The following is a 12,446-nucleotide window of genomic DNA, read 5'->3' as shown; positions in this document are numbered from 1 at the left end:
TTTTGAGAATGACGCAAATATTAATTTTAAACAGTTTAATCTGTTCTTGCATGGTTCAGGGAAGTTAATTGCCGAGGATATTTTTGTACTGTTCTTTATTCATGGCTGTGTTCTTAGGCAAAATTGTCCCAAAGAAAAGGGGTTCTTTTTTTTTTTGGTGAGCGCTACTGTGTGAGGCCAACAGAAATGGCCCTGAGACCATTCAGGTGTGGTCTCGCTTTTCAGCCAAGGGAGTGGGCTTACTCACAATTTTACCCACATAGGAACACAGCCATGAATAAAGAACGTTACAAAAACATCCTCTGAGAGCAACTTCTACCAACCATCCAAGAACAGTTTTGGTGATGATCAATACCTGTCTCGGAGAACAAATTTTTGGTCCATGCAGGAAACTCGCCAGACCTTAATCCCATTGAGAACTTGTGGTCAATCCTCAAGAGGAGGGTGGACAAACAAAAACCCACGAATTCTAAAAAAAACTCCAAGCATTGATTTTGCAAGAATGGGTAAGGGTGCGGCCCAGAAGTTGATTGACGGCATGAAAGGGTAAATTGCAGAAACTTGGCATAAACCTAATTCAATAAAAGCCTTTGACACATATGAAATGCTTGTAATTATACTTCAGTAGTAACATCTGAAAAAAAGATGACTCAGCAGATAATATTTGTGAAAATTAATATTTGTGTATATTCTCAAACCTTTGGCCACAATTGTACTGTAAAACATTAAAAATTGGAAGCCTCATTTAGTCATTAATTCTTTTATTCATTCACTTAGTTAGGCAGACTGAAGAAGGTTCTTTTGTGGAAATGAATACCTTAACTATTAACTTTCAACAATTTTAAATGAATAAATTGAAACTCACAAAGACAAACTGATAAAGTACTGTAGTATGTTTTTTTTTTTTTTACAAAATAGTTGGAAAAATAATTCCACCAACCAAGTCTTACATGCAGTTGTATCCTATTCATCAAGGAACATGACTTTAGTACGTCCATCAACTCTCTTCTTGGTTCCCCAGCAATAAACCATACATGGCAAAAAAAACAAAACTGATAATGTCTTTGATTGTTCCAAAACTAAGGTTACAGAATATAATTAGGAATTACATACTGATAATGAGGGTTTCACCCGGGCACTCCGGTTTCCTCCCACAGTCCAAAGATATGCAGGTTAGGCTAATTGGCATTCCCAAATTGGCCGCGACCCTGAATACAGGATAAAGCGTTAAAGAAAATGAGTGAATGAGTGATACTAATAATAAAGAAACTGTTGTTATAAAATGAACTAAATTATTAATGGAATAAAGTCAAATTCTCTTACATAGTTACTTTGTAATAACCTCTTGTGTTCCACTCCGTTCATTTCCCCTCTGAGTTTGAACTGTCCCCAGAGCATGATGCTACCACCATCGTATTTCACTCTAGATATGATGTTGGTTTAGGTATGGCCTGTTTAGGTTCGCAGCACACATATCACTTTAAAACTTAGTAAATCTAAAAATATAGTCTCAAATCTTTGTTTCATCACATTTCACAGGGTTACTTTCGTTCCTTTTTATCTTGTGCAAAAGGGTTTCTAGCCAGTTTCCACTGTGATAAATGTTCTTCTTTATAGACATGGCACTAATGAACTGTATGTGTTTCTGTCAAACTCGAGTGTGTTCATCCTACACCACTGAAGAATAAGAATTGTTTTTTCAATATGTTTCTCATCAGCTGACATACCACCGTGCCCAGGCCCCAGCACCATGAGTGCTGACAAAACACAGATAAAAGATATGAAATAAAAGTTTTAAAACTTGAGATTTCTTTATTACCACACGAATATTGATATTGCAAATCAGATTTGGTACAGCTTAAATAAACAATAATAAACAATATACTGTACGAAATAAGTAAGAAGTAAGAGTCCATTAAAGGCATAAGGGGAAAGAACATACAGAAGCATACAGTGTTAATTTATGTTTTTTTTTTTTTTAATATGCACATGAGGAGGGTTCTGAGGACATTTTTGGAATGTGGGCTCATCCTCTGCTCTGGGGAACAAGGCTTTGTGGGATAACCTTTACACTGGGATTAAGGTCGGACTTTTACTTCTTATAAAAGAACAATGAAGTACCTGGTGACTGGTCAGGTCCTCGTCCTGCTTGGTGCTTTAACCTCGGTCTGCGTTCTAGGAATTCTGTGTATCACTCAACTTTGACAACATTACAGAATTAAATAAAACGTTTTAAAATTTCATTTTGTTGTTCGAGGCTTACTTTTTAAATTTTAATTAGTTGTATTTTAATTAATTTACAGTAGCATGACTTGAGGTTTATACCTTTTATGGAAAAATCCTATTTGTAGGCTGCTTCTATCAGGCAAAGTGTGATGTATAAATTGTATGAATTATACAGTGTGCCTGGTTAATATATATATATATATATATATATATATATATATATATATATATATATATGTCACCTAACACACATTAGTTTTTCAATTTTTTTTTATATACTGTATATATTATTTATTCATCCTTCTTATTTTATATACCTATTCTTTTTATATGTGATTATTTTTCCTTCTTTTATTTTATGCTTATTTTTTTTTTATTTGTAGTGGCATTCACTCGGGGACAGCAAAGGAAGAATTTTATTGCATATGGGAACGTTTCATTACTGTGCATAATGACACTAAAACTAAAAACGTCACTGTTTTTCCTCTTGCTGCTGTTTTTTCTTCTTTTTTTTTCAAAGATCAAAAGGAAATGTTCACTAATGCCACATTACATATAAACTATGCAAATGTTACAGCCATGGTCAGGGAGCAAGTGCACACAATCACTGGTAAGAGGGATTGCAAAGTTTCTTGTGTGCTTTGACAGGCTTACAGTGCATTCCCGGAAATTTGAAAGATTCTGTAATTATTATCATAAACTTCCTTCCCCTGATTATGTATTATGTACAATCATATCTTAAAACCCATAATGCCGTGGAATTATGTAACTAATTAATTGATTTTTTTTTTAACATTAACAACTTTAAAAAAAAGATAAGAAAAGGCTTTAGTAGGTGTAGTAGTTAGCACTGTCTCCTTGCACCTCCAGGGACCAGGTTCGTTTCCGATCTCTGTGTGCATTGAGTTTGCATGTTCTCCCCGTGCTTGGTGGGTTTCCTCCAGGTACTCCGGTTTCCTCCCACAGTCCAAAGATGTGCAGGTTAGGCTAATAAGCGATACCAGTAGCCCGTAGTGTGTAAATGAGTGTTTGTGTGTGTGCCCTGCGATGGATTGGTCAAATTATTGTCCTTCATCAAGCAATAAAAACAACTCAGTTAGCTGAAACTGCTAAAATTGAGTTAAGAACTGTAAAATACATTGGAAAGAATAGTGGTGAACCATAATCATTAAGGAAGAAATGGAAGTGATGGGAGATCACTTAAACGCTTAGTGAGATCAAATTATAAGAAAAAAAACAAACAAAAGAACTCATGGCTATGTTTAATAATGAAAATAAGAGCATAAGCGCAATAAGACCAAGAAAGTGCTGTAAACAGGTGTATAGCCTTATGAAAACCATTTATTACTGAGACTAATCAGACAAAATGCTTTCATTTGCTAGGGAGCATAAAGAATGCGTTGTGGAGCACTGGAAAAAGGGTCATGTGATTTGATGCGTTCAGATTTACCCTGTTCCAGAGTGATGAGTGCATCAGTGTAAAAAGAGAGGTAGATAAGATGATGCACACATCATGCCTAGTGTCAACCGTACAAGCCTGATCTGGGGTTGCTTTCATTGGTTAGGTCTAGGCTCAGCAATGTTATGTGCCCAAAACATGAGGTTAGCTGCACTGAATGACTAAATCTTTTCATCAATGGATTTCCTCTATCCCTGATGGCACGGCAATATTCCAAAATGATGATGCCAGGATTCGTCAGGCACAAATTGTGAAATAGTGGTTCATGCAATATGAGACCTCGCTTTTATACTGTACATGGACTGGCAACCACAGAGTCCAAACCTTAAACCTTAACCCCTTTAAAATCTTTAGAATGTGCTGGAGAAGACTTTATGCAGCGGTCAGACTCCCCCATCATCAATACAGAATCTTGTTGAGAAATTTAAAATAAATGTTGCAACATTGCATAAGCTCATCAAAACAATACCATAATCAAAGCAAAGGGTGGTCCGGTGAAATATTAGACTGAGTGACATGTATATTTCCATTAACTTGCTTAGTAGCAAAAGACCATTTTATCTTATTTTTAATAATAACAAAGCAAAACGTTTATACAGTAAGCAAGAGTAGGCATCTGATAAACAAATCATTTTATTTATTAATTTTCAATTTTATACATGTATCCAATGTTCTGACTTGTAATGACCAGTCTTATAGTAAAATTCTTTCCTGGTTTGTATTAATATAAGGGGCATTCAAGTTGAAATAAAAACGCTTGATTGTGCAGAAAAACAGAACACAATTAAAACTTCCCCCTTTTTTCTCTATATAATCCCACCTCATCCAGAATTGTCATTCACAGGCGTACAGCCTTCTTTAAAACGTTTGCATTATTCAAATGTTTTCCTGTAGCTAAGAGTCTCATTATTGTAATGTGCTTGAAGTCTTTTGTGAATCTTAATTGGTTTTAAGCCTTCATTCATGAGTATTTTCTTTATAAGTTATTTTTTTGACTTGAAAGCTGCTTGTACTTCATAACTTGCAGTACATTTCCTTTATTCTTGTGTTAAACAGTAACGATTACATCTAGGTCAAGTTCAAGAGTCTTACAAGTCCATGCTAAAGCAACTTGACTTACTGAAAGATAAATACGTTCCTGAAGTCTATGACTGCATTGAATATATTGTTAATACCTAACAATGAAAGTTCTCTTTTTTGAGCTCTGACATAGTTGGATAAGATATACCTTTATTCGTGCCACAGTGGGGAGATTTCTATGTTACAGCACCAAAGAAAAATGAGCAAATATAAAGTATAGAAATATACAAGCATATCCATCCATCCATCCATCCATCTAGAAACCTCTGCAGTCCAACCAGGAACTGTGGAGGCCAATGGTGATTTATTCCTATTCCCATATTTTTTTCAGATTTTGTACAACCGTGGTAGGACCTCTGATCAACATTCACATGCACATTCACATACATGTATATTGTACATTCACACACAGGCAATGGGCAATTTGGAAATGCCAATTAGCTTAATGTATTCAGTTCAATTCAATTTTATTTGTATAGCACTTTTAACAATTGTCACTGTTGCAAAGCAGTGAAAAATTATGGAAATTTGTATGAAATGTGAATGTGTATGAATCAAAACGATCAGATTGTCCCTGATAAGCGAGCCGAGGGCGATGGTGCCAAGGAATTTCTATTGAGAAGAATAGAAAGAAGCATTAAAAGGAACCAGACTTAACAGGGAACCCAACCTCATTTCGGTGATAACTACTCTGCATGTCTTCTTTGCAGATTACTACAGTATATACTGTGTATACTATACAAGTGAACTATATTGATTAGATTGGTTCAGGCCTAGAAAATTAAACTGTGTTGTCCTTTCTTTAACACTGTGATATCTCGTAGCAAATAATTTTCAGTTTACTTGTATGTGATCCTTTTAGAACCACTGTATAACTCGATAAACAAATAATAGAACTATTAAAAAAAACTGACATGATTTTATAAAAACTATTTAATTTAAATTCTGCTAAAAGTCCTTAAAATTCTGCATATATGCATTAATGCATAATGCATGTGGCTTGTAAATTCGTTATAAAATATTGTAGCGTTTTACCGCCAGAAAGGATGTTGGAGAGACGAGTGAGCTTAACTGCTGCCCAATGCAATGGCTGGGAGTACTTTATTTAATACATACTATAGCATGTATAGCATGAGCAGCACATTCACACGAGAACCATATCCAATTTAGCCTTGGCATAAACCCGGAGCACATTCAACAGGTCACACACACCTCCACACACAAACGGGGCCGAAGCCACTACCCCAAACACCCTTCCCCAACAGGGTGAACACATAGAAACCCCTGCAAGGCATGCTGGTCGTCAGCCGCCGCCCCGCCCACATCACAATATCATAATCATGTTCAGTGTTAAATATATTGTTTGTACGAGTACTAGATAGAAAGTGTTTTGCTCTTTTCAATATTAGAGGAAGAGAGAGTGTGTAGTGTGTTGAAAGAGAAGTATCCGCGAATTCATGAGCTTCTTATTGCACAAAGTCGTAAGATGTTATATATCAACCATGAGTATATATTTGTTTTTGTGTATGTTGTTGTTCCAGTTACTTTTTATTTATTTTGATATTGTGCATCCTGCCGTGTTTACACATTTCAATGCTAGCTTAGAATCTCGCTTAAAAATTTATATGTCTATATATATATATATATATATAGGCTACATTAAAATGCCAAATAGTTTTAGAATGATGATTGACGTTTTTGTGCACATGAAAACACAATGGATAAACTCCATCGACACCTTGGAATGATGCACTATGCTAACTTTGTGGCCCATTTGATTTCTTGAGAAAAAAAATCCCAGTACTAAGTGGTATCAAAAAGTTTTGAGACTAGTTTTGTAACTAGCCAACAGATGGCAGCACAAGGATGTCTTCATAAGTCAGTGCACCAAAAGACATCGGAATCAGGAGTTGCAATCATGTTGTAATCATGGACAAAAAGTTAGAGTAAACCTAAAATTTATCGGGAAATTGGTCAAATCTGCTATAGAGATGTTTGACATAAATCGGCAAGTTTACAGCGATGCGGCAATGAGTTGTTCGAGATATTTTGTGGCATGCGCACTTCAAAAGCAGATCATCACTGAAGGATGACAAGAGATCAGAAAGACCTTCAACAAGTTCAAGCCCTGAAAATGTCAAAATCAATTACTAACTTGCATGATGATCTTTGGAGAACATTTACAACATTCCTGTCGTTGACGGCGTGTCCTATTGAACAGTCCAGGCACTCCTCAAATGTCATTTAAACATGCGTTAAATTTTTTCCCCCAAGCAGCAATAATGGATTATGGGTGGCAACAGACAAAAGAAATGTTGAATTAAATGGAGGCAATTACCATAAAAATACCTAGAAAACATAAGAACCTGCAGATTTATGTTTTTCTTTAGTCCCCTGGAATTGAATACCTTTTAGCACAAATGGCTCCAGAACTTGCTTTTATTTAAAAATAAATAAATAATAAAAAAAGCAGACACATTGGTAAATTGATACATTTTACATTCTCTTAGTAATTACTGTATTTCCACATTGCTATAGTGTGTGAATAAGTTTGTGGATGTGTGACCTATTAAGGATTGGCACCCCAAACCCTAAGGGTTGTACCCCACTTTGTGCCCTTTCACTTTGGGCTCCAAGCCCCCAGTGACCCTGTACACAGGATAAAGTGGTATGGAAGATGAGGGAGTAAGCAAAACTTTAGTAATAATAAGCAAATTTCTATCATTGTAAATTGAACCTTTGGATGCAATTATCAAAAGGTAAAATATAAAATTTTAAAGAAAAGATTTTCACTAATGATAATGTAAAAGCAATCTCAGGAATTAATGCAAAAACAAACAAAATCTATCTATCTATCTATCTATCTATCTATGTGTGTCATTACATTATAACATTATGGCTGCGTTCCATTCCGAAGTGTACTTCACAGGATACTGTGTGAAGGCAATGTCGGTTAAGGGAACTTCCTTCGACAAAATCCCACTATTTGGAACACCCCTCAACGTCACTAGCACAGACGTCACTTCCTCCATGCGTTACTATGGTAACTTAAGCACCTCGGATACCTGTCGCTGCAGCTGTGGAAATTTCACACAGCGGACATTAAATATTTAATATATATTGAAACAAATACTGATACAATATATAAAACGTATAATAATAAAATGTATATAACTTGTAAATTAGTTATTGTATTAATTTACAAGATTTTAAAAAAATCGCTTTTCCAGCGAGTCTAAAAAAAAAAAAAAAATCTATTTTCTTTTCACGCTTCTGCGAGGCGCAGTGACTGATGGGAAATTTTCCATTCTCACTTCAGGCGAAGTGAAGACCCAGTGTTTACTCGTTCCCTTCACTCGTTCCCTTTGAACTGAGCAGTTCAAAATTAAATAGGCTGTTAGTAATTAGATACAGCTGAGAATCCTTGCACGTTAACTGCAGGTTTGCCCCGCCCCTCTTCGCACGCGCCTGGCACCTGGCCACGCCCACACTTCCACAGGAATACTCGCATACATTGTATGCCACTAGTCACATTCAAATGTTGCTTTGATCATTTTAAAACTTTAATGATGTCAGTTTAATCCTGAAACCGGGCAGTTTTCCCAATAACAAATGTTTTGTTTAATTAGTGAGTTGCAGTCTTTTCTCACTACTTACTTGCTTACTGCTCCAAACAGAGGGTAAGTCTCCAATAAAAAGTACTAGTAAGGTTAGAAAATGGAAAACACTTGTGAGCACTCCAGGAGGAACAATCATGGAAACGAGCATTCTCAGAAAGGTGAAGAGTTAATATGTTTAGATATGTACAGTATTAACATTTGTATTATAGAAAAGTTGCTAAAATTGCACGAACAAGAATTGTGAATAAGAAGTTTTCACTCATCAGGACTACGAAATGAGGATGATGTTAATGTGACTACACAGCAGCAGTGTCAAACACCTGAAACATGCACAGGTAGACTATGTGTTTGCTTTGTTTCATCTTTATACTGGTTATGCCACTTCAGCTTAGCTACATTAAATATGCTTAATGAACAGATTACTTACAGTATAAACTGTGTTTATCGTTTAGCCTTATCTCCATTTGATTACAAGATCATCATATGTGCTCTCTGTCTCCTAATGCTTGGTGCTTTAATATCACTCGGTGCTTTGGGCATTTTGTGTAAGTATGACTTATCCTGTTCTCATTCGACAAATCACAATAATATCTCTAATAAAAAAATGTAAGTGAGAAGAAAGCCCTGTGCCAACCATTTAGACTAACAACATACAATACAATAGGTTGTCTGAGCACTTTCAGTAATTGGGCCAATAAAAATCTTTATGCATGATGTGGTGTTTTTATTCAACAGATCACAATAAAGTTGCTTCTACTGAGAATTTAAGTGAGAAGCATAAGAATGCTACTGACCCACTAATGATGCTAGACTATCAAGTAAAGGGTAAGAAGGTTGCATCCATTAGAACCTCTGGCCAAATGCACCGATTGCTCATGTCATAATTTACACGACATACTTATTTATTTACCTATTTAATAATTTAATATTAATTATTATTGAACAATAATTAATCAGTGGCAGCCATTGGAACCCATTAAAAATATTTCCTGAAGTAATTTTGGTGTACACCTATTGACTGGACAATTATGATTAAATATTACTCTTTTCTTTTTACACTGGCTTCTAGCTCCACAATAAATTAACAAATTTTTAATGAAGAACTATATATCCTCCTCTTCTGTCCACTACTAGAGAAACTTTAAACTGAGCCAATGGGCTCCCTTATTTTTTTTTATCATTAAATAACTATGTGTAGGGTGTCACCTAGTGGTTATAGAAGGAAAGACAGTTTAATACATTTCAGCAGGAAATTCAGAGTGAAATATGATATGTATTTTTGCGTTTGTATAGTGGATAATTTTTAAATTTTAATTGTGGGTAATTAGTTAAAATCAGATTTGATTTCAGGTGAGTCATAAAAAGCCTAATTGTTTTTTTTTTTACTTTCTTTACATAATTTGCACAAAGAAAGGTATGGGGGAAATTAAATTCTAAAATATGAAACTTTTCCCTTGTTATCAGAAATGGAGAGTACATATGAAATGCATAACGTAAATCATCAGGAGGTCATCTCTTGCAATGGTAAGACTAGCCTTTTTCTATTTTTTTTTTTTAACTTTGATCATTAATGTCATATTGCATCAAAAAAAAATCTATTTTGCATTAGAGACAGAAAGGCTGTATAAAGAACTAATGGTGAAGCATCATAGGCTCATCTTTGCCTACAGTGGTATGTTTGGCTATTTTTTTTAGTCACTCTTATTATCAAAAACATTTCTGTATCAGAAACACATTTCTTCTGTTTAAGAGACAAAACATCTTTATGAGATGCTGAGAGCCAAGTATGAGCAAGTTCATGAACAGATCACTGTGTGTAATGGTAAGGCATTTCCCTTCTAGTACCACCTCTACTCAGTCACCTTAAACGTAAATAATGGCCACAATAGAAAGCCAGAGGAAAACCAATGCGCCACAGCCCACTACATATGGTGCCCAGCAGGTAAAGAGCCCAAGAGACTGCCAATTTGGGACCTAGGATCTGCCAGACAATCAAGTCTGATTTATAGATGACCCTCAGCACCCAGAGGATCTGCTGTCCCAATGTCCTAGTGCCAGAAACCACAACAAATTCCCCAAAGGTCTTGTGGAGCAGTTACTGGGTTACTGATCGGAAGGTCGGGGGTTCGAGCCCCAGAATCGCCAAGTTGCCACTGTTGAGCCCTTGAGCAAGGCCCTTAACCCTATCTGCTCCAGGCTGACCCTGCGCTCTGACCCCAGTTTTCTAATTGGGATATGCGATGAAGACATTTCACTCTGCTGTAAAAGTACATGTGACAAATAATTGAACATTCTTCATTCTTCTCTGGAGTCATACCCTGATATCCCAGAGCTGCCCCGGTGGCACATGGGGAACCTGAACAATTCTGAGCATAGACTGATCAAGCATAACATTTGTGGATCGGACTTGTTTGTGTGGTGCATCCCATGGTTGCTCAATCTGTATGCATTTACTGTGTATATATAATATTTATGGGCTTGTGATGGTGTGCGCATACATTTTTTGGAAGAAAGATTTATTTTTCTGCCTCGATACACCACCACAGTGAGTTTAAAATTAAATAATTAAGATGTGAATTGAACTGAAGACTTTAGCTCAAATTCAAGGTGATTGACACATTAACCAATCAGTAATTTTAGCCACTTTCTTTCTCTCTCCCTCTCTCTCACACACACACATATATTCCCAAAAGTCTCCTCTCGTAATTGTGATTTATTTATTTTTATTAAATCTTCTTAAAAGATCCAACACAGCAAAACTGTACACTTTGTGGAGAAGGATGGAAGTCTCTTGGGTTAAAGTGTTACTACTTCTCCACTGAGGAACTGAACTGGGCACAGAGTAGACATTACTGTATGGCGGAAGGAGGACATCTGGTGATTATAACCAGACAAACTGAACAGGTGAGTGTAGTGAGGCTTCTCATTCCAGAGTTTTTCCAGATAAAATTGAATTGCTGTTGTCTATTTTTTTGAGTTGATAAAATGCATTTCTGCATAAGGATTTTCTGTCTTCTCAAATTGAAAAAACACACTGGATTGGCTTAAATGACTTGGAAACTGAGGGAAAGTGGAAGTGGGTGAACAATCAGCCGTTAAACAAGACGGGTGTAACGTAAGGACACAATATCAACAATATTACATACCAATTTTACATATACTGTTTAATAAATTATATATATATATATATATATATATAATTATTTTAATATTATTTATGAAGGTTCTGGTATAGTGCACCGGAAGGACCATATGAGCCTGATAACTGGAAAGTGCAGGACCCTTCTGGGGAGAACTGTGCTGCTCTGGGTGATGAAAATGGTAACATACACAAGTGGTTTGATGCTTCTTGTCGTAAGATAAAAAAATACATATGTGAAAGGTAAAAAGACTTTTCTTCTCATATGGTTTTGATCCTGAAAAGAATAATGTAAGAGAGAATTTTTGGTTGTTAAGTTATTTGATATTGTTAAACTTTTATTGTAAAAAAAAAATACATTTACTTGTAATATGTGCTGTATATGTCACACTTTAAATTTGAATACAAAGCAAAATATATATATTTTTTACTAAAACCATTTTTTACTATATCTTTATCTTTATCTTTACTTACTATATCTTAATAAGCTATATTTTTTCTCCTGCTCCTTATGAGGTTTTCTGGAAGAATGAACACCTTTCTTTCAAAAGGTCTCCGTCAGTAAGAAGACCCTCAGAGCAGGACAGAGCAAAATGTTTTTCATTTTATCACTTACTTGTATATATTTATAAATTAGCACCAGTACAGTACAGTAGGTTGTCTAAATCAAAATAGAATGTTTAGTTTGAATACCCCTAAAGAAAATGTAAGAAAGTAATAAAATGTACATGGCTTAAAAATTTAATATGTGTGCTATGTTGTAGAGATTTGGAGAAACCAAAATCAGTTTGTTAAAAGATGCTATATAAATGCTCTCTCTTCTCTTAAAACCCAGAGCATTTAGGGATTTTTTTTATTGCATATATTTTATTATTATTATTATTATTATTATTATTATTATTATTACCATTAATTTTATTTT

At 35.2% G+C, this 12,446-nt stretch overlaps 1 protein-coding gene across 1 annotated transcript; it reads left to right on the top strand.

Annotated features, from left to right (window-relative positions):
* Window positions 1-8,342: 8,342 nt before the first annotated feature.
* Window positions 8,343-12,238, top strand: LOC128515609 (C-type lectin domain family 4 member C-like). Its single transcript, XM_053489694.1, has 10 exons — window positions 8,343-8,543; window positions 8,652-8,720; window positions 8,838-8,930; window positions 9,121-9,210; window positions 9,850-9,909; window positions 9,995-10,057; window positions 10,136-10,207; window positions 11,129-11,289; window positions 11,388-11,500; window positions 11,609-12,238. The coding sequence occupies exons 1-10, from the start codon at window positions 8,483-8,485 to the stop codon at window positions 11,769-11,771; spliced, it is 945 nt and encodes a 314-aa protein (XP_053345669.1). The 5' UTR covers window positions 8,343-8,482; the 3' UTR covers window positions 11,772-12,238.
* The last annotated feature ends 208 nt before the right edge of the window (window positions 12,239-12,446 follow it).

The sequence above is a fragment of the Clarias gariepinus genome, chromosome 28 (genome assembly GCF_024256425.1).
Source record: "Clarias gariepinus isolate MV-2021 ecotype Netherlands chromosome 28, CGAR_prim_01v2, whole genome shotgun sequence".
Lineage (NCBI taxonomy): Eukaryota > Metazoa > Chordata > Actinopteri > Siluriformes > Clariidae > Clarias > Clarias gariepinus.
This window is presented reverse-complemented; position numbering and strand designations above follow the sequence as displayed.